Raw genomic sequence first — 22,450 nt, 5'->3', positions numbered from 1 at the left:
TATGTAGAAACATAGGCTAATAGCATGACCATCAAATTTGGAGATTCGATGCACCAAACAAATCCAAGATGTGTGTGTGTGGACAAGTAGCTGATGCTGACACTCGCTGCCCCATAGGTCAAACCTGTCATTCTAGCACAGGCTGCCATCAGTGGATTATTCAGCACACCAAGAAAAGCATTGGCTTATGGATTATTCAGCATTACGACAGATCGTGCTACTAGTCTAGTACTAGTACCACATCAATCTACAAAGATACTTCCGGCTAGCTGGAAATGCACGGGAATCAAATGAATAGGAAACTCTGGACTTGCACGGCACCACAAGAATTTCTGATCAAATTGGGCATCAGAGAAATCAATTAGTCAATCGTGAACAACACACATCTCAATGTTTTGGTAGAGGACGAGCAGAGCTTTGAAAACACATCAAAGATAAAGCTCCAAACCTGCAAACGAACCGGTGATTTTAGCAGCTACTTCACAGTATTACAACTAGTTTCATACTGCAATTATTTATTATTCTTAGAATGGAAAATATATTTTCTGAATGGAGAAAGAGAGGTAAGCAGATGCAAAGACTGAAGAGTTTGAGTCGGGACTCGGGAGACGGGCGTGCCCGGCCTTCATAGGCGTATTTTTTCTCCCCGCCAAAACTAGCCCGAACCAGGTTAGACATTCCCCGGGCTTCCAAATGCAGGCGTAGCCACACCGGTGTTTCCACACCGAGGAGCTGGGCAACCCGTGTTTTGGCCAGAAACCTCGCCGGATTTAAGGCTCCCAAACGAACCCTAAGGCCATGTTCGTTTGATCCCAAAATCATAGGGATTGAAGGGGATTGGAAGGGATTGGAGAGGATTTTGACTTATAGGGGATTTAATCCCCCTCAATCCCTATGAATTGACACAAAACAAACAGAGCCTAAGGCGGGCCTCCTTTGGTAGACAGGGCCCAGGGATCCCTGCCAACCAGATTCCTAGAAGTTCCCTACCGACGGGGCTGCCCTACCCTGCTGCCTTTTGGCAGCCAATGATGAGCCCCCGTACAGGCATGCCTTTTAGCAGATGCGGTAATAATTGTGAATAGCAAAATCAAACACTTGTTTATAGCAAGTATTTGGCATGTCCAAAATCTCTACTAATCCTTAAGGCAATAGTGTAGACTAGGCACAACCATACCCCCGCCTCCATCTCGACCGTCCGATTGCCTCGCTCTCGCTCTCGCTCTCGCAGCCGCACCCGCCGCCACGGGCACCCGGCCATGCGCGCAGCCATGCCCCCCAACAACCACCCGCGTCCCGCCCCAACCCCCGCCGCCATGCGCGCAGCCTGGTGGGACCTGGTGGGGCTCGGGCTCGGCGACATGGTGGGCGCCAGCATGTTCGTGACCACAGGCCGCGCCGCCCGCCTCTACGCGGGGCCTGGCCTCGTCGTGTCCTACGCCATTGCCGGCCTCTACGCAATGCTCTCCGCCTTCTGCGTACGACTCCATGGACATGGGCGACGACGAGCTGGTGGTCCTCGACAGCCGCGGCGTGCTCCCTTGCTTCCTCATCATCTACAAGGTCTAGCCGCCGCCGAGTCGACTCGGGACCTGGCTGGAGCACTGATCGACCGCCGTGACCGCTAACCGCCATCGTTACAGTCCACGCTAATCGCTAGGACTCTCTAGCATTGTTTTGGGACCCTGCTTTTTAGCAGTGTCAGCCTGTCAGGTGTGGATGAGCCACAGGAAATGGAGCCCGATGGAGGGCTGATTTCTCTGTTGTGTGTCTGCAGGCCGTTGTCGATGAGTTGCGCAGGATGCTGGATCCCGGGAAGCCATCCTGTTGGGGACTTGTTCTCAAATGCTTCAACTTGAAGGAGATGAAAGTACAAGCGTGACGCAAAAGTGAATGCCCAATCAGCCCCCCCAGTACGGGGGTACTGTTCACCTATTTATAGGCACAGGTCACAGCCTATGCAAAATTACATTCATGCCCTTTACATTTGATAATAATTCTATTGTAATCTATCGAGGTCTGAATAGCCTTTTCATCTTTAAGTCGGTTTCATTTTGTTGCTATCATGCCGAAGCTTTCCTGCTCACACCTTCGGCGCTGTATCAACCTTCGTATTATTCTGGTCTGCTGTGATACCGATTTGAGTCCGAAGATACCTGTTCACACATTAAACTCCAGAAATACTGTTAAATCCTGTTTTTGAGGACCTTCGTAAGCCGAAGGCCCCCAACAGTAGCCCCTCGCAATATTAATTTGTTTAAAACAATAAATTTAAATTGCGATATGGACGAAGGCTTTACGCCGAAGGTCCGAAAAAACACCTTCCCTTTGCTAGAATAGCAACATTCACTGACAAGCGGGGTCTTTCAATTTTCAGCGCACTGGGCGTATAAATACGGTCATACCGCAAACTCATTTGGCACGCTCTCTTGTCATCTGCTCTCGCTCACTCGATTTTTAGCTTTTGTGCACTAAGAATTTGTGAGCTTTTAGTTTTGAAGCTTCGGCTTTGAAAACAGTTTTTTAGTGTTTCCGAAGATGTCTGGAGATAAGAAGGCTGCTGCTGAGACGAAGCTGAGTCTTGACGAAGAGAAAAACTTGGGGTTTCTTATAGCGATGTCGAAGACCAACACGGAAAAAATCACCAAGGAGATTCTAGAAGGTTTGTCTGAGGATACTGGTGATAGTGATAGTTATGATGTGGACAGCGGTGGTGAAGACTCCGAAGATCGTCCCTGGCGACCAAGCCACTCAGTTTATGGTAAATCAACTATCAAAGAGAATCATCTTGTCAACATGAGAGGGAGGTATTTCCGGGATTTGTCCATTGTGAGGGCCGACGAAGGGGAGAAGACTTGTCCACACCCTGAAGAGAATGAAGTCGTAGTGTACCGGAGCTTTTTGAAAGCTGGGCTGCGATTTCCCTTGAGCAACTTCGTCGTGGAGGTGTTGAAAATCTTCGAAGTCTATCTTCACCAACTTACCCTCGAGGCAATTATAAGGCTGAATACCTTCGTGTGGGCCGTGAGAAGCCAAGGTCTGAAGCCTGATGCAAAAAGCTTCTACAATATACACGAATTATCCTACGAAACAAAACCTTGGGGTAAGGAACAGTATCATAATAATTTTGGCTGCTACAGTTTCGTTTCTCGCTCCGGGTCAAGCTGTCCCGTGCCAACCTTTCGGAAGAGATGGCCCGGCAACTGGATGACATAATGGTTTTATGTGAAGAATGACCTGTCAGAACGAGAAGATATCAAAGGTATAATTATGCGCCCTATTTGGCAAAGCTTCGGCCTTCGGAGGCCGAAGGTTGAAATGAATGAAGCTGCCGAAGAATGCCAGAGGGCCTTCGGCGTTATCTGTTCTTTTATTGGAACGAGAGATTTAGTACAAGAGCATATTGCCTTCCGGGTATGGCCGCTCGCGGAGAAATGGGAAATGCCGCAAGAAATCATAAAAAAGGCCGACGAAGGTGGACTTGTCAGACTGAAGTACACCTTCAAGTTCGGAGATAAATTTGTTGAGCCAGATGATGACTGGTTAAAAAGCATTGAAAATTTAAGTGATGAGCTGCTTGGGGCTTACTCGAAGGCCGAAGATACTGCGATGTCAGCAGCCTTCGGAGGCCGAAAAAAGAAGAGGCTGAATCGGGTATTCGATGCAATTGGGTTTGTCTACCCTGACTATTGCTATCCCATTCGAAGGCAGAAGAGAAAAAACACAACCTCTGCAAAAGAAGAAGCTGAAACTGCTCCTAGCGGGCCAGAACCGAAAAGAAAGAAGATAAAGGTCCTCACACATCGGCCGCGCTATATTGAACCAGCTTCGGTGCCTGAGTTTACCGGGAAAACTCCTTCGGCCGCCGAGGCTGAAAGGCCAACCGAACCAACCTTGCTGCCAGTAGTTACAGAAATGGCCGAAACGCCAAAAAAGATAGAATTGGAAGAACCGAAGGTTTTGCTACGAGAAACCGAAAAAATGGTCGAAGCGCCATCCACAGAAAAAATGGAAGAAGTGAAAAAACCATCTGAAGAAAAAGCATCAGAAGTTGTGAGTCCTGCAGCAAATGTTGAGACAGTAAAAAATCAAAAAGTGCCAGCAGTGACTCCGAAAAGAAAGAGAATGGCTAATGTGCTAGATGTACTGGAAACAATCAAATCTTCAAGCACACCTCCGAAGAATGCTGCTGCCACTCCTGAAACAACAGCTGAAATTTCTGATACAAAAGCTCCAGAGCAAGAAACTAAAGCCGAAACTGGGGCCTCAGAGCCCGTAAAGATAAAATCCTTGGAAACTGAGGAAGAAAAATAACAAAGCCAAATTTTGTTGAAGAAGTCGGTGTCGTTGCCCCCGAAGCATCCTTCAAAATTCGTGATTATATTGTTCGTCATGCTTTGGGGAAAAAACTATCAGAAAAAGAAGAGCAAGAGGCCCAGCGCTACGCCCAAAAACTGAAGTATCCAAAGGGGGCGTTAATATTCAATGGTAGTGGAGAAGAAGACTTTTTGTATTGTCTCCCTGACAGCAAGGAGATTTCTGTCTGCCGGGAGATGAGCAAGAGCTTCGGATTCCCAACTTTAGAAGACGGGCTCTCGGTGCTGTCGAAGAACGATCTGGCCGACAGCCTGGCCTATAATAGCTTAAAGGTGCGACAAATAGAATCCTTGTATTTTTTGTTGAGATCAAAATTTTTCGTTTGTTTAAATTTATTGACACACACATATTTCGCTTTGCAGGGTCTGATACTTAGCAATGCCCTCAGGGCACAGAAAGATGCTGAAGACGAAGGGTGTGCTATAGCCCTGAGCAACCTTCGTTCCGAAGTAATTGAACTGAGGAACGAAGGCCTCGAAAAAGATAAAATATTACACTCATTGATAAATAAAATAAAGGAAGACGAAGCTTCTTTTAAGGGTCAAGCTGAAGCTCAGAAGCGCGAAATTGAAGATCTTCGGAAACAACTGGCCAGAGCCAAGGAAGAACGCATACTTGAAGAAACAAGGCGAGAACTCAGCGACCAATGGGCAGATCACTTAGAAGTAACCGTTGAAGAGCTTCGTTCGTCCAAGAAAAGATGCTACAACAAATCTATAGAGTGTGTTAAGAAGTTAAAAGCTAGCTTCGCCAGGGTCGGCGCCTTCTCAAGCGAAGAAAACTTTACGAGAGGCAATCCCGAAGGTCCCATCGAATGGATCGACCACGAAGCTGAGGCCTTCGAAGAAATTTTAAATAGCCGAGGAGATATATGTGCTTTCTCTGGTGCCAGAGGAATTGCCACCATTTTAGAGAAGAAGGGCTGCGGACATGTAAAAATTTTAGCACAATCCGAAGCTGCTTTGTCCTTTGAAGATGCAAGAGATCCTTCGGCCGAAGCTAGTATGATCGGTGGAAAATTTTTCACCGATATCTGGGATAATGGTGGCCGAGAAATGGCCGGAGAAATTATTCAAAAAAGTGAAAAGGGCATTCACGATGCTAGAGAAGTGGCTGAGGCTGCTGAAAAGAGCGCAGAGCCCGAAGGTCAATTAGGTAGCAACTAATAGTTTTTATTATGTTGTAATTTTTGGTTTTAAGCTTCGTTTGCCATTTGTAATAGCAATGTAGCCGTATCCTGTCCTTCTTGAGATCCTGCTGAAGCGTCTCCGGGCCCCCAGCCGAAAGGAGACGACGAAATTAAAAAGATGGCTGAAGCCATTATGGACGAAGTCGTCAATCGGCTCCTGAATGAGGCTGCAGAAGTTGTTCTGAGAGAAGATTAAATACTATTGTAAATTAAACCTCTGAAATGTAATATATTGTAACATTTTGTAATCCTGAATGTAATATACCCGTTTTTATTGCTCAACTCTTTACGATGCATGAAACTTTAGACGTACCGCTTTTGAGTCTTTGACGAAAAAACACCTTCCCTTCTTTTCATGCTTCGTGAAGAGGAATTTTTCTTTGTCACAACAATATCCAATGTTCTAATAAATAATATCCAGGCTTCGTGAAGATACTTTCCGAAGCTATACGTCCGAAGATCATTAATGTATCTCCTTGTGACATTATGATTCTTCCCTTTTTTCAAAACGTTCTTCTGTAGATTAACATGATGACCACCTCTTGTGCCATATGCAACATGATGTATGATGCTTATGCTATGCGAAATGATGCGATGATGTTATGCTGTGTAAGATGGTGTTTATTCCGAAGATACACACATTCCTGCGAAAAACACAATCTTTTGAACCAGCATTGTCTTTTTACTATAAGCCTCCCTTAGGAGCTTCTTCGCCTTTTACTTCGGCGGAATCAGCGTTTATTTTTCGCTGTAAGCCTCCCTTAGGAGCTTCTTCGCCTTTTACTTTCAGCGGTATTCGCGTTGACTTTTCGCGCTTCGCCTTTTACTTAGGCGGTATCAGCGTTGACTTTTCGCTGTATGCTCTGCATTCCCTTTGGAACGACTTTGGAGCAGAAAACTTACACTGCGCTCCCTTTGGAACGACTTTTTTGTGACTTCGGCAAACTTACTCTGCGTTCTTTAGAACGACTTTTTGTTGCTTCGAAGAATTTTCGATAGTTCGAAGGTCCTCTTTGTTATCACAAGTCTTTCAACAATTTAATCCTGTGAAGAAAATATATTTTCTTTGTGGGAATCAACAAAACTATTTACATGAAATCTGAACAATGTCCTTTATTACAGAAAATAAAGCTGAATGAAAAAGATTGCTATTAAGGTAGGATATTTGTCAATAGATGTGCTTTGACTCTGGCACAGTGCTGTTGACTGTGCGAGCTTCGGACTGTTCTCTGAAGTCCCTTTGATGTGGAGCATATTGGCTCCCTTCTGGCTGCTGACCTTGTTGCAGCGGTGGTGGAGGCGGAGGTTGTTGCCAGGAAGCCTGAGGTTGACTCGCCGAAGCAACAGAAACTGCAGGGTGATTGCCTACATACTCTGGGATGTAAGGCGAATGATACGAAGCAGTGTGCATGACCTGCTTCGGCTGAGCCTGTTGTGCTGCCGCTTCGGCTATTTCTTTTTGCTTCTGGATGGTAACATGGCACATCCTGGTGGTATGACCTTTGTTCTCACCACAGAATAAGCAAAAGATTCTTCTCGGTTGATCGCCAAATCTTCCTCCGAAGCCCCTGGTGCCTCTGCCTCTTGGAGCTGGTGGTCGGAAGGAGCCTTGCTGTTGCCCCGAAGCTTGTGAGGAACATTGTGGCCTTTGCTGTTGGCTCCCTCTATCATCATTTTGTGTAGAGTTATGAATTGATCTAACATGCCTCGGGTAGAACCTCCCTCCGAAGCCCCTGGTCATTTCAGAAAACCTGAAAGCCTCCTCCCGTCTTTGGCGAAAATCATTATCGGCCCGAATGTACTCGTCCATCTTCTGGAGCAGCTTCTCCAAAGTTTGAGGAGGCTTCCTAGCGAAGTACTGAGCTGAAGGTCCTGGCCGAAGCCCCTTGATCATGGCCTCAATGACAATTTCATTGGGCACCGTTGGTGCCTGTGCCCTCAAACGCAAGAACCTTCGGACATACGCCTGAAGGTATTCTTCGTGATCCTGGGTGCACTGGAACAGAGCTTGAGCAGTAACCGGCTTCGTCTGAAACCCTTGGAAGCTAGTTAACAACAAGTCCTTCAGCTTCTGCCATGAAGTGATCGTTCCTGGTCGAAGGGAGGAATACCAGGTTTGAGTGACACTCCTGACAGCCATAACAAAAGACTTGGCCATGACTGCAGCATTGCCACCATACGAAGATACTGTTGCTTCATAGCTCATCAAAAACTGCTTCGGGTCTGAGTGGCCATCGAATACGGGAAGCTGAGGCGGCTTGTAGGACGGAGGCCAAGGTGTAGCCTGCAGCTCAGCGAACAGAGGAGAAGCATCGTCAAAAACAAAATTCCCATGATGGAAATTGTCATACCAGTCATCTTCGTTGGGAAAACCCTCCTGATGAAGGTCTTGGTGCTGAGGCCTTCGGTGTTGCTCATCCTGAGCAAGATGACGAACTTCTTCAGAGGCTTCGTCTATCTGCCTCTGCAGTTCAGCTAGCCTGGCCATCTTTTCTTTCTTCCTCTGTACTTGTTGATGAAGCATATCCATATTTCTGATTTCTTGATCTATCTCGTCCTCTGGTGGTGTCGGGCTAACAGCCTTCCTTTTCTGGCTTCGGGCCTCCCGAAGGGAGACTGTCTCCTGATTGTGGTCCAACGGTTGCAGAGCTGCGGCCGCAGTTGCTGAAGCTTTCTTCGGCGCCATAACGAAGGTTTATGATCGCCGAAGGTGTTCAAAAAACTCAAAGAGTGGAAGTGAGTTCACCGGAGGTGGGCGCCAATGTTGGGGACTTGTTCTCAAATGCTTCAACTTGAAGGAGATGAAAGTACAAGCGTGACGCAAAAGCGAATGCCCAATCAGCCCCCCCCAGTACGGGGGTACTGTTCACCTATTTATAGGCACAGGTCAAAGCCTATGCAAAATTACATTCATGCCCTTTACATTTGATAATAATTCTATTGTAATCTATCGAGGTCTGAATAGCCTTTTCATCTTTAAGTCGGTTTCATTTTGTTGCTATCATGCCGAAGCTTTCCTGCTCACACCTTCGGCGCTGTATCAACCTTCGTATTATTCTGGTCTGCTGTGATACCGATTTGAGTCCGAAGATACCTGTTCACACATTAAACTCCAGAAATACTGTTAAATCCTGTTTTTGAGGACCTTCGTAAGCCGAAGGCCCCCAACACATCCTTCACCCCCAGCAAAGGGAAGCCCAATTTGGTCATGTTCGTCGGCTTGCAGGGTCAGTATTGTTCATCTGCCTAATTGTTCATTACATATTATTCTTACATATAATGTCGAATTGCTTGTCTCCATTGATTGTGCAAAGTACCATACACACAGTAGAAGATGCATGTCTTCGTTCAGTGTTTATTTCCACACACCTGGAATGAAACAATAGAAGGTGTTTGTTTGATAAATCATTAGCAACAAATTATGTAGTTATTTCTTTTTCATGTTTAAATTGGGCGTATTTGTCACTGATGATTATATGTTTGAGGCCTTTATTTCAAAGGTTTGGGGCTGTCTATTTTTTCGGGGGTGTTTGAATCTCGAAATGGTATAGAGAAGCATTCTCTTTTGCTTTCGGCTGTCCATTCAAATAGCTTGTCTCTTCCAATCGCGTCGCTCTGCCATCCAATGTACCTTGGCCTTCTTTGCTTCTGCTCTGGTGCAATTTGCAGAGGACGACAGAAGACCGAAAGCATCCGATCGCCCGGACGGCTCCCAACGAGATTCACGGCTTCTCAATTCTCATTACCGTCCCTGTTTAAAGTGCTTTTGGCGCTGCGCCCGTGTTCTCTTCTTCCTCCCGACGTCGTCGCTCGTCTGTTTGCTCCCGTCGATCAATCTCTTCGTCTGTTTCCTTTCGTCGACCAATGATCATGATTTTTTCCAGCGCCAATAGGTTTCCGTGACACGCGATTTGGCTGTATGCGTTGTTAACATCTTGGGGAGCCAGGCGATCGAAGAGGTTGGCCGTTGCCGGAGCCAGGCTCGTGTTGCATTTGTACTAGAACGAGCCTTAAAGTATGCGTTGGTGTGTAAAGCTAGATATTATAACATCAGTGCAAGTGTGTAAAGCTAAATATTAAATGTTCTCCCCTGGTTTATGAATAATATTAACTCGAACAAAGAATTCTATTGTTGTCAAATGCCATTTTTTTACATGTATGCAAGGAGCAGTTGCTAGAATATTATAATTGGTATATAAACATCAGTTCCCATTGTTTACCACATATCTTTTCTAAACGTCATTTCTATTTATTGTGAGGGATTTGTTACAGAAATCATCCTCTCAGGCGGGATTTCGGTGCCAAAGATCATATCGGCGGTGGAGGGGGTCGTCGACCTCGGCGACCATGGCCGGGCGGTGAAGGACTCCTAGCTCACGCTTCTTCCAACTCATCCTGACAGTTGAGGCTTCCTTCTCTTCATCACAATCTTAGGTTGCTCTTCGAGGTTCTGAATGTTTTAGATTGTAGGTTTTAGGCAACGTTCTCTAGTTTTCATCAGTCATAGGAAAATATATTTTGGTATCTAGCAAACTTGTGTTGTATAAATTCTTTCATGCGATTTCTGCGAGTTTTGGTATGGACTGACATAGCATTGTTTCGATAGGTAAACAGACTAAGTTTACATTTATACTCACAACAATAGATGATGTTTAATCATAGATTTTGCCGTCACTATTGTACTCACGCCGCCCGTTGCCAGGGTCCTAAGTCCATTGGAGGGTCACAATTTGTGTTCCGTGGCATCGCACGAGCACGTTTCTAGTGTTAACATATGTTTCACAAATTTAACATATGTTTCACATACTCATAACAAAAAATAGTACTTGGCTTGCCCAAAACATTAACACAACAATTACTATGATCATCTTGACTTTCCTTTGAATAGCTTCTATTTAGTACCGGAGAGCTCCATCCCATCCCTTGTCTCCTTGCAACAGCTACAGAAACACATATATAGCTAACCAAATCAGAAATTAGTTGGTCTTGATTATATAGAAACAAAACAAGGTAACTAAATTAGAGCATGCAAAGAGATAAGGGTTTGTGGAGTGTCTTATCATGGTCATCATCAAGACACCAAGAGCTCATAAGCAGACATGATACAATGCTTAATTGAACACCAAGAAATTGTAGACAATAGTAACTTTGAGCGATAAATTAAGCAAGAATAAACAAGAAGAGTGGTAATATGCATGCATAGTTTTGGTCAAAGCAGTGGCTGCTGGTAATGCAATATGCATCAGTTAAATCTTACTAAAACAATATGCAACCATTCCTAAAAAGAACTTGTTAAATGTCCTATGTTCTTGCTGTGATAATCTGGTTGTAAAGAAGAAACAAGAAGAATACTCACTTTGTTACTTCCAAGCTCTTTGTGCATGTAAACCTACTAGTAGTTGACGGGCGTCTAGCGCACGCCGGGTTATATGACCTTTACCAAAATTTAAAAAGGAACAGTAAGTATGAAATGTCTTTAATAAGTAGTTAGTACGATCTGGAGGTTTGCATTGTACTTAGTTACAAACTGATATCGTACATAGTTTTCATGTCAAAATAGATATGAGCTGCGCCACATAAACTGATCCTACATTACATAATCTGATATTGGTGTTTGGTACCACATAGGAAAACTGATCCTACATCACATAAACTGATCCTGGTGTTTAGTACCACATAGGAAAACTGGTCCTACATCACATAAACTGATCTTGGTGTTTAGTACCACATAGGAAGGGTTGTTTATACTTGCGAGCATTATATTTAGTTACAAAAGGGTAGGATCAATAACAAAAGGTTGTGCAATGTATACAATGGTTGAATCTCAGTTAGCTTCGTGTTGTTGCATAAATCATTCTTGGTCTTTTTGGTCTGTGGAATCTTTGATTATGAATGATCCTTGTTTGAACCTAGTAAATGAAAGGTAGGATTTTAATAATCTTGTCAATCATTATGTAGTGAAGTACAAATATGCGGTGTGTAAAAATATATGCACGTAAAATTAACATGCTTGATGGATATGACGAACCTATGTAGAAGCTCTTTGGAGGAGATTGAAGAGGAAGCTTTCTCTTTATCTTTATCAGTGGGAGTTTCCTGCAAGCGTTAAATAGCAATGGGTGAGTTGTACATACATGTATTTAAAAGGTCACTAAAATCACATGATGTTGGTTGTTGATATGTCCTTTTATATATACATATGCAATATAAGAAATACTCCACCCGTCCCAAAATATACTTCTTTCTACCTCATTTTTTCCGTCCACATTCATTTAATGATAATAAATATAGACATATATGCAAAATACATTTATATATTACTTGATGAATGTATGATTAGTCTAAAACGAATTATATTTCGGGATGGAGGGAGTATGTAATAAGATATGAGTCATCATTTTTTAGTGTTGTTCTTGCAGTATTTAATAGTGTATGTTGGTTAGTAGGGATGTGACAAGGAATTAGCAGGGATGTGACATATTTCTTCTAAATAACGTACCAAGGAAAGAGTATGAAATAATACGTACAAAATACAGAGCAATGCACACATGAGAAAAAAAGAGAGCAAAAAAAAGCATGCATATTTATTCATGCACCAATGGAGTATGCTATGTTTTGCTGCTGCCGCTGCTGCCTACCGTAGTACCTAAAAATGGCATGCAGCTGGTAACGACGATGGCGACTTTGTCTTAATGTGGAGCATGAAGCGGGACGACAACAGCTTGGCGTGCCGCTGCATCTCAAGGTACAGCCACCACGTCCGGAGCAGGGCCGTTCCTGATTTTTTAGGGCCTGGTGCGAAATCTGAAATGGAGGTCCTATCCACACACAATATATATAATATTCAACATATACAAATTATTATGCACTATTTTCAAGTTTATAAGATGACAAATATAAAATATATCAAAAACACATACTTGTTATCCGATGTTATTAAAAATATCTTCTAACATTTTGTGATACAAATCATCGCTTATACCATTAAGATTAATCACATCCAACACCTTCTTTTAGATACATATAATCGCCAAACCATTTAACCTCTCTTAAGTCATTGTTGACCTTAAATAGTTCAAAAAATATTTCAATTTTAAAAATCTTCTCTGCGTCGATGCAACCATCATGTGTATAGTAAATAATACTCTCTCTGTATCAAAATAGAATTTATTTTGCTTCTCTAGTTGATTCCTCATCATATAGTTGAATATAGACATAAAAATCAAGAGTTAAAACAAATACTATTTTGGAACGAAGTGAATATTAGATAAGTAATTGAGACATTAGTTTAACAATCTAAACGAAACTGATCGATAGTGCATCGCTCTTGCGTATTTATGTATATGGTAGATATGCTTATCGGGAAAAAAATGCTAACGTCTAGTGGCCAGAGGGGCCCTCTGTTTTTGGGGGCCCGGTGCGGCCGCACCCGCCGCACCCCCTCAGGGCCGGCCGTGGTCCGGAGCCACCGGGTCCCTTAGCCGGCCGGAGCCGTCATGGCAACCACCTTGGCGAGCGCAGTCACCATGGCCAACGTCTCCCACGCCTGCCTACGTCTGCTCTGTTGCCACGGCGCCGCCGCCGCCGGTGCTCCTGCTTCCCAGGGTCCGCCACCGCGGCATGGCACATCCGCGGCCCGTGCCAAGGAGCAGTGTGGACCATTTTTTATGAGCATCCTGGATTAGATAATGTATCGTGATCATATGCACACGAGAAACAGTCATTATGGAGCACATAAACACATAAGTGCAAGGCCAAACTTAATCAAATTGCAGAGTAAACTCAGCACATTCCTTAAGAATTCAAAGAGTGGAATAACATAAGTTCATCCTAACAAGCCTGTTCTAGTCGTTCCTTCTTAGTTCCCCAGCCAGTCCTTTAAAGGCATAAGAATACTCAAGCAAGCTTCGGACTGTGTAAGCGATTACCAAAGATTGCTGACATATGGATATTTTGATTTCACAATCCTTTTCAAATTTCCAACATCTGTAGGCATCTGTTTTACTTTTGATAAGAAATTGAATGCAATAAGATGTTTTAACATAACTTTACAAAGGTCAAAATGTCCAAAAAGTTATGAAGTCCATCGGTGATTAAAAACATATATATGAACAAACAATAGTATGGTATGGTATCTAAAAGCCAAGAAAATGCCACATTGGATTCTAGAGATATCGAAGGCTAGTTTGGTGTGTGACGTCGGGCGCCACGCCACGCCTAAGCCGCGCCGAATCGGCCGCCACACCTGCGGCGGCAAAACTGTGGCGCGAGGTGGCGGCTTAGGCGTGCTACCAAACAGCCCCTGAATACAGAACGTTCATGAGAGTTCATAAAGTATGTTCTTACAGCAACAAGAGCTAGCTGTTTTGCATCCAGTTCATGTTCCTGCAACCTGTAATAATATAGTTCAGTAACTTGATATGCACATAAAACTACAAATTTTTGTACCTCTAGAAGATCATTTTCAAATGTTGACTCCCTCGGTAGTCTGTCTCATTAAGTCAAATATGTACAACAGACAGTGTGTATGTTCTCTAGCGTACATGGGCAGAAGTAAAATCACTTACATATAGTTGATGGCAAGTTAGGAATAAAAAAGGAGCAAACAAAAAAAACTATATCCAACACCAAACACAATAGAGAAGAATTTTAGAATATGGTTTATATGTGAAACACTTGATCATTTCATCAGGAAGTGGCCTTGACCTATAGTCTGACAATAAAGAATAATTGCAAACAAAAAATATCCAAAACCAAACACAATGGAAAAAAAATCAAAACATGATTTATATGCGCAACACTTGATCATTTCATCAGATAGTGGCTTCAACCTCCAGTTTATATTTTGGTATCTTCTCTCCATCCATAAGAACCTTGAAGCCTGGTATTATTGGCCCTAATTTAAAAATATATGTCATGTATCAAAAAAGATTGCATGTGTAGATGTACAAATCCCGTTGGAGCCACATTATGTCACAATCCACACCATGCATTACCTATTTGATAAAGAATGAATGAAATGCAACCATTAAACTTGTTGCCCTTCCAGAAGGCTAGCATAGACTGAACCGGAAAAACGTAAGCTTTATGGCTAATGACAAGTTATAAGCACATAATGTTACTGCAACGCTAACGCTGATTTATAATGCTATAAAAATTGTCTTATAAAAAATTGTTACAGAAACATTACCTCTGTTGACTGTCGCTGGCCATGAAATCACTCCCACTCCTAGCAAAGTCCCGTGCCCCGCATGTGTATGTGCGACATGAAGTCCTTCAGCTTGCAGTCACAGCCACCACAACCATCACCACATTAGCGTGCAAGGACCCATACTATTCAAAAGGTTGATGTACCTAGAATTCCTTGGCAACCGTAGATGTAGCATTTTCTAAAATTTTAGCTTATATATTGTATCCCTTCATGGTTCTACAATCGGTGAAAGATCATGGCATATATAGTATCTAATTTCATACATATTTTTGCTACAGACCTAGTGTCCTACAGCCCATACGAATGGTGAAGATTAAATTCTGCACAAAGAACGACACGATGAATGCCTTCATTACCAAAAACAGAAGTTTCTGTCTCAACGGTCAAGTTAGCATGCATATTTTTTAGTAACTGAGTAGCCAATCAAATATTATGATGTTTGTCCCAGCTCTATGAAACAAAAAACCTTTGAAGTCTCGATCTGAAGTCTATCCACAAATGTTGCCGCATTTTGTGGTTCTGCGGGTTACATTCAACTGGCAGCTTGCTTTAGTTTTTCATTCCTAAGCGCGAGCTTCGGATCAGACATCATGTTCAGGCCAAGGTCTGCTGCGGCTTCCTCATCTAATCCGTCGAAGCTAGACGTGACCTATGACCTTGCCCAGCTGATCGTACTATCGTTCCCCTGTAGATGCTTCAGGACCTAGGATTTGGTATGGGGAGGAGAAGAAAATCACCTTGAGGGCCTATCCGTATGCGGTGGAAGGGAGTAGGCAAACGAAGGGAAATGGGATGGAGAAGAAGCCGTTCAACATCTTCTGCTCTGGTTATCTCACCTCCGCCTCTGCACATCCCACTCCATGGCTGACCGCTCCCATCTTCGTCGTTGCGGCAGCGCCATCTTCCACTGGTACCTTTTCTCCTTCCCCACCACACAACCCTGGGACAAAGCGCGCAGGGGAGCAGGGACATTGAGGAACCACAGTCGCTGCTCCCGACGGCGATGGTGCCATGACTTAGCGGACGTCGGTGGGCTTTGCTCCCGCGCCGGGAGAAGGACGACGCGGAGGGAGCGAGTAGGAAGAAAGATGAGGCAGAAGGGTAAAGAAGCGAGGGGAGACGTCCACTCGCCAAGCGTCGTATCAAACGGAAGTATCCAGAGCAAGCTTATATTAAGCGCTAGGCGTTAGGCAGGCGTTAAGCTACTGCTTAGCGACTAGAGAGCTTAAACGTAGATTAATCGTGCTTAAGCGTTTATAGGAATATAAAATATAATATATATATATATATAGTTGCAACAGAAAAACAGTTTTAGCTAGGAATCAGGAGTTTTAGCTAGGCTCAGATGAAGGCATCTTATACAAAGCATGTGCATGTACTAATTAAGCTTTCAAGTCAAAGCATCCGTCTTAAACATAGAATAGAACAGAGGAGATGGAGGAGCAACAGATAAATAGAAAAGGGGGAGACTAGAAGACTGGAAGAGCAACAGAACTATAACGTCACTGACCCTGGTGGGCGGCGACCGGGGAAGACAGGAAGAGCCAAAGAGGACAAACGGACAGGCGGCGACGGCAGAACTGGTCGACTGGGGAAGAGGGCAGCCGCAGCTTCCACGAGCTCTTTCTTTCCCGTCGTTTCCCTCCTCTCCTACGCAACAGCTCTCGCCCAGTTTCCCTTCTCTCACGTGCAGTAGCAGCTCCCACCTCCCGCGTGCCTTTTAAACTTTTATGCGCTTTTCCATGCGCCCAATCCCGCTTCCACGCACGTTTTTCCGTTTTAGCGCGTAGAGCGCAAATTAAGCGTCGCCTACGCGCGCCCACTGCGGAAAACAACACCTATGGCATAAGCGCCGCGCTAAGGCATCGCTTAGCGCCTAATCACGATTAGGCCGGCGCTTAAGCACGCTTTTTTGAACATTGATCCAGAGACAGGGTGAAGTATCCTGAGACGGAGGGAAGGGTAGAGCGAGACAGGAGAGATCAAGCGATGATTGCCGATCGGACGATGTGTTTTTTTGACAACGTGGATAGGCTCGTCGTTGCCGTTTTGCACCTGCTTTAATATATAGGAAATGACGCGCACAAAAGAGAACAAAAATCAGCAAGGCAAGAATGAAAGAATAAAAGGCAAGCTGAGGAGGCAGTATCAGACCAGTGAGGCGTCGGGGGTTGTCGGATCGGTGATACAAGAATGCAAGATTCACTTCTTGAGAACCGAAGGTTGTCGGAACGATGAGGTGTCGGGAAGTGATATTAGTTGTCCTTCTACAAAATTTGTCATGCAAGTGGTTAGTACTAGTATATATGTTGATGATGCTGGGCTTTTCTTAAAACCGACAATAATGCTAGGCTTATATGCTATTATTACCAGATCCTAGATAATTTGCCAGATCCAAAACATACAGTCGCCATGTGACGGATCTGGCGAATTACTTAGGATCTGGTAATAATAACATATAAACCATAGCAAGAAAATATGTTAGCTAGATACACTAGTTACAAATAACACAACACTGGGTGGTCAACCTAGCGACACATCCAGGTAACTATGTTCTAAATAGAATAATATAGCTATGATGTAGTTTAATCTTCACATGAAATGATTAGATCATGAGCTGTGGTGTGCTCAGCCTTGTACTCTGCACGGCTAGTGATAAGATAGATACGATTGATAAATGAATAGAAAGATGCTACCAACTGATAAAATGCTTGTTCATGGAAGAAAATCTGATGAGGAGGACAAAGAAGAAATAAAATTGTTGTAATCTATCCTAGATATGCTAAACGTAAACTACACCAACTGCAGTAGCTCTGTTCACAATGTTTCAGAAACTCTGTCCATTAGCTCTGTTCAGTAACATTTATGTCCAATTACTTCCTATAGAAAAATCTAGAATGTCAGAGATGTGTGTTAGAAAAAAAAAAGTCTGAACCAAAGGTAAGAATATTAGCTACAGAAAAATCTAAAATGTTTCGATAACTTCCTATAGAAAAATCTAAAATGTTTCAAACCAAAGGTAAGAATATTGGCCGTGAAGGTGTACGTGTTGCTGTTCACGGCCTTCTTCTTCTGGGGGTTCATGCAACAAACCATGGCGCACGACTAACCTGCAGCGAGGCGCGGGTGGTGGATGCGAAGGCAAGAATGAAAGAAAAAGAAGTACTCACGAGAAGCAGCTGAGGAGGCAACAGCGAGCTTGTCCCTGCAGTCCGACCTCGTCCGCAGCTGCCCCGCCGTGCACGAGTCGCCGAGGAGGCCGCCTTGCGCAAGCTGAGGAGGCCGCAGACCTCGACCTCGTCTCCGCCGTCCGACCTCGTTCCGCAGCTGGCCTCAAATGCGCGAGGGCGAGTAGGAGGCGGCGACGGCGGGTGCGCAAGGAAGAGGAGGGGACAGGCGACGGTGGGTGCGCGAGGAAGAGCAGGGGACGGGCGGCGGCGGGGTCATGAAGGCAGAGGAGACGGCGGCGAGGTTCACAAGCGTGGGTGCGGGAATCCCTTCCCGATCTCGTGAGGCTGGGGACGAAAGCGCCGTCCCCCCGCGGATCCGGCCGGGGACGTGGCTCACCAAACCAAATTGATAGCTTCGTCCACACGAGTTCACCGCGGACTCTGTTCATGCAGGGCCTGACCCTAGCGCCTCCCACACGGACTCTGCCCTCCATGGGTATATAAGCTGCCCAGGAACGATTGGATCGCAGCGCAGAACTCGCCATCGTCGGCATCGCTGTTCATCGGCACTTAGTCCACGAAAAGCGGGGGAGTGCGATCTTCGTAGCGTGCTGCACGTTCCCAGAGCATAGCCGGTGTGCGACGAATTGCAGACCGGAGTTAGAAACAGCCGCCGATCTGCTAATTTACGTGGTCAGGTCGCGGCGCCACAGGATTCACGGTGAGTACATGTTCGTCTCTGTTCCTACATTTACATTGTATCACCTTTCGGGCTAAGATTTAGAGCGCGAGAGCGTCGGGTCGCAAATCGCTGGTGGGCGCCGCTGTGGGCTAAGGGCGGCCGCGCATTGCTGGCCGTCGTGGAGGTGGGACAAGGTCGCTGGAACTAGTGGCTAGGATTAGAATCTTGGATGATGTAAACCGTAGGGATAGGGCTGAACCGCTGAAGGTTAGTCCGTTTAGCAGAATTGATTAAGTTAGTTGCTCAGTTTAATAGATTGATTCAGTTATTTGCTTGGTTGTTGAGAAAATCAGGAAGGTTTTATCCCTTGTTAGTTAGTTGAGAAAATAAAAGAACCTCCAATCTATAAAGAGGAACGGACGATCGAAACTTAGGCTCCTCTATATCCCCTTCACTATACTTTCCTCTGCAATCAACCACGAAACCCCGCCGGTGAATGCTAATTTTCCGTTTGGTGTTTGCAGAACCTTTTTGATCGATCTCAACTTCCTGGAATTAGGAACGTGAATTTTGTAAGTATTATCCTCCATCCAGATTTGTAGCTTTGCGTCAGTACTATTCTTGTTCACGTTCCAAGAGTGAATTTTGTAGATCTGCTCCTCCAATGACGACCTTTAGCAAGGCTAGCAGGTTGTGTGGTGCAGTGACTATGCAATCAAAACAGTTGTGGAGTCTACTACTCTCGAGAATCTTGCCTAAGCTGCTCGGTTTTCCTGGTATTTTGCTGAAGAAATTCCGAAAGGAAGGTGTGATGGAATTGGATGCTGCTGCATTGCCAGAGCTGCCACAGGATGTGTTGATGGACATCTTTGGTACACTTGAGGTCCCTGACCTCATCCGTGCAGGCTCGGTTTGCTCGTCATGGCATGCTACCTACAAATGCCTGCTCGACCTCAGGCAATACAAGCAACCCCAGACACCATGCTTGTTCTACACTTGTGAATCTGCCGGTAGCAATGTAGGGTTTCTATATAGCCTCAAGGAAAATAGGTCCTACAAGTTAACTCTACCGGAGCCACCCATCCGCAGTAGGTTACTGATCGGGTCCTCCAACGGTTGGTTGATTACTGCAGATGAGAGGTCTGAGCTGCACCTTATGAATCCCATAACTGGAGAACAGGTTGCACTTCCCTCTGTGATTACCATAGAGCATGTGAAGCCAATCTTTGATGCATCAGGTACTATCCATATGTACGAGTTGTCATATGAGACACCACCAGACCTGTTTGATCTCGGCGATCTGCGCGATGAGCTCTACTTCAAGGCATTTGTGTTTCCCGATCCATCCACCACTGGAAGCTACATCGTGGTTCTTATTCACGAGCCATATTCACGGCTTTCGTTTGCACGACCGGGAGATGACAAGTGGACCTGGGTTGGACAAGGTAGCCAATATAAAGACTGCACATATGTGGATGGTCTTTTGTATACAGTGAATTACTCTGGAGAAATTGATGCGTTTGATTTTACCGCGTCCCCTGTTAAAATGACAGTAATTATGAAAGAGCTGAAGTATCCTGTATGTGAAAACATGTACATTATTCAGGCTCCATGGGGTGATCTGTTGCATGTTTGGAGGACTCTTGGCGTTCCACCCAATGCTCCGCCGTGGGTCCCTGGAAAATGCTTGTTCGAAACCTTAAAAATACAAGTGCATAAAGTGGACTTGGAAGCAAAGCAACGGGTGGAAATAAACAGGTTGCAGTGTGATAGTGTTTTATTTCTTGGCCACAACGATTCACTTTGCCTTAGTGCTCAAGTACATCCAGAACTCAAGTCAAATCATGCATACTTCACTGACGATTTTAAAGAAGTGACTGTTTTATTTAAAAATTGCATACGTGATATGGGGGTTATGGACTTGGAAAATAGTGTCAACAAGGAAATTGTCTCTCAAATTTGGTCCAACTGGCCCTGTCCCACTTGGATAACACCCAATCTTATGAAGTTGAATCAGGCATTCAACAGATAGCTTTTTAGGTATTATTGTTTAGTACCTTTGTTTTGTTATTTTTTTATTGAAAATGGTGTAATCAATATTATGATAAAAGAATTGTACGTCAATGGTCATTTCTTCCTAATAAGATGTGTAGCGGTAAAAACGATAATGGCTGCTTGCAAATTCAGAGAGAATGAATAATTTTTCACCAGCTTTTCTTGTGATAGGAGCCATCAATTTAGGGTTCCACACTTAGGCTAGTTTGCCCCTTCGGGATTAAAGGAATCGAGGGAGAAATTAGTTTATTTCTACCTAAATCTAGCTCTCATTGATTGCAGATAATTAAATCCAAGAAGCAGATAGTCGTTCCATTTGACATGCGGAAACATGTAAAAACTAGTGAACTTTACAGTCTCGAGAATATATTAATACAATCCACCGATGGTGTACAACATATTCAATGGAACATTTTATATGTACAAACCTAAACGGCTAGCGTAATTGTACAACAACACACATTAAAGAAGTTTGCCAAAATAACGAACAATGAAACTAAACATTTAACGGCCCTGTAGAATTGTGGTGCTCATGTTATTCAGCGATCTTCGCGCGTGTACTGACTTGACTGATCAGTTTCATAATTCCTAGTAGTAAAATATACAGGTTCTTTGGGGTAGGAAGTGGGGCTGTTTCATTTGCTAGCATGAACACAACGATGGCATGAGTGGCCTCGCATATGGACTGTCTTGCACGCATAAAAGACCCAAGTGAATACATCGTACTGCTGGACAACTCTCCAACATCGCCTAGATGACGTAACCATTTGTCAATTTAGCCAGATAACTGCTACAATATTTCTTCTACTGAAATTATCAAGCTAAAACTTCTAATTACCTTGTAAACTTTTCCGAATCCACTTTTCCAAGCATGTTAAAATCAGAGAAGTTGTTTGTCGCAACGATGATGTCTTCTAAGGCAATTGATGGAAATTCCAAGTTTTCGTTCTCAAACCTGTTGGAAGCATCCAACTATTTCACTCTAAACTGACTTTTCTTGCTTGTGTGTTTGCCTGGCAGGAATGAACACATTGATATCAGTATCATTTTTTATGAGTACCTCATTAACACTGCACTCTGAAAAATGAAGTAGTGTCCTACCTTTTGGCTTGAATACAAGCCATGTGTATGTTATTAGAAGAAGCAAACTAGCCATAACCGGGAATACTATCTTCAATACAGTACTCTTCTTACTAACTGCACAAATGTAGTCCACAAAGAGAATAACACTGCCAAAAATCTATCACCACACATTGGATGCCCAAATGGTCTTGCCTTGAATTGAGACCGATTGAGGCATCAATTACAGGCAAGTGTCCCTGCAGCATGATTTAGTAGTCCATATGTGAATTGGCAACCCATCACGAACAATGACGAGACTATAAAATGAATAAGTGCACAAGGAAAAGTATATACCATGTGAGCTGGGACGCCGAAGATATAGGTTCTCACCAAAATCGTTATTAAACTTCTCCATATCGACAAGTTCCCCCATCCAGACCAAGCACCTTGTCGTGTCAAGCGCCTTGTCAACATTTTGCAGGTTAGCATAAGTGAAAGGGAATTAGGCTTACACCTATTTCCTAAATGATTTTGGTGGTTGAATTGCCCAACATAAATAAATTGGACTAACTAGTTTGCTCTAGTGTATAAGTTATACAGGTGCCAAAGGTTCACACTTAGCCAATAAAAAGACCAAGAATTGGGTTCAACAAAGGGACCAAGGGACAACCGAAGTGTGCCCTGGTCTGGCGCACCGGACAATG

At 44.1% G+C, this 22,450-nt stretch overlaps 2 protein-coding genes across 8 annotated transcripts; one reads left to right on the top strand and one right to left on the bottom strand.

The window, feature by feature from the left end:
- Positions 1 to 12,230: 12,230 nt before the first annotated feature.
- On the bottom strand, positions 12,231 to 18,562 carry LOC103645891 (uncharacterized). 7 transcript variants are annotated; one of them, XR_004856092.1, is made up of 5 exons: positions 17,948 to 18,317; positions 16,932 to 17,044; positions 14,757 to 16,835; positions 13,913 to 14,562; positions 12,231 to 13,242 (listed from the first exon to the last, which is right to left on the bottom strand). XR_004856092.1 is itself a non-coding variant. In XM_023301592.2 (5 exons), exons 1-4 carry the CDS (start codon positions 18,499 to 18,501, stop codon positions 13,924 to 13,926), a joined length of 792 nt encoding a protein of 263 aa, XP_023157360.1. In that variant the 5' UTR covers positions 18,502 to 18,562; the 3' UTR covers positions 12,231 to 13,242; positions 13,913 to 13,923. The 7 variants fall into 7 exon arrangements, 4 of the variants coding, with proteins under 4 accessions (XP_023157360.1, XP_023157361.1, XP_023157359.1 ...); XM_023301592.2 differs by having other exon boundaries at positions 13,913 to 13,958; positions 14,757 to 14,846; positions 17,948 to 18,562; XR_002749930.2 differs by lacking the exon at positions 12,231 to 13,242 and having other exon boundaries at positions 13,965 to 14,462; positions 14,757 to 16,832; positions 17,948 to 18,434.
- Positions 18,474 to 20,707, top strand: LOC103645892 (putative F-box protein At2g33190). The gene is made up of 2 exons (XM_008670614.3): positions 18,474 to 18,668; positions 19,154 to 20,707. The coding sequence occupies exon 2, from the start codon at positions 19,294 to 19,296 to the stop codon at positions 20,659 to 20,661; it is 1,368 nt and encodes a 455-aa protein (XP_008668836.1). The 5' UTR covers positions 18,474 to 18,668; positions 19,154 to 19,293; the 3' UTR covers positions 20,662 to 20,707.
- Positions 20,708 to 22,450: the final 1,743 nt, after the last annotated feature.

Source organism: Zea mays, chromosome 2 (genome assembly GCF_902167145.1).
Source record: "Zea mays cultivar B73 chromosome 2, Zm-B73-REFERENCE-NAM-5.0, whole genome shotgun sequence".
Classification (NCBI taxonomy): Eukaryota; Viridiplantae; Streptophyta; class Magnoliopsida; order Poales; family Poaceae; genus Zea; species Zea mays.
The sequence above is the reverse complement of the archived record's forward strand: the minus strand, read 5'-3'. Positions and strand labels throughout refer to the sequence as shown.

What these genes read in the sequence shown, in the direction of transcription:
- LOC103645892 (XM_008670614.3), top strand. Translation starts at nt 19,294, where the DNA reads ATGACGACCTTTAGCAAGGCTAGCAGGTTGTGTGGTGCAGTGACTATG.
- LOC103645891 (XM_035965153.1), bottom strand. Translation starts at nt 18,501, where the DNA reads ATGCCGACGATGGCGAGTTCTGCGCTGCGATCCAATCGTTCCTGGGCA. An exon ending in TGCCTCCTCAGCTGCTTCTC is followed by an intron (nt 17,045 to 17,947) that starts GTGAGTACTTCT and finishes CAAATTTTGTAG; the next exon opens with AAGGACAACTAATATCACTT.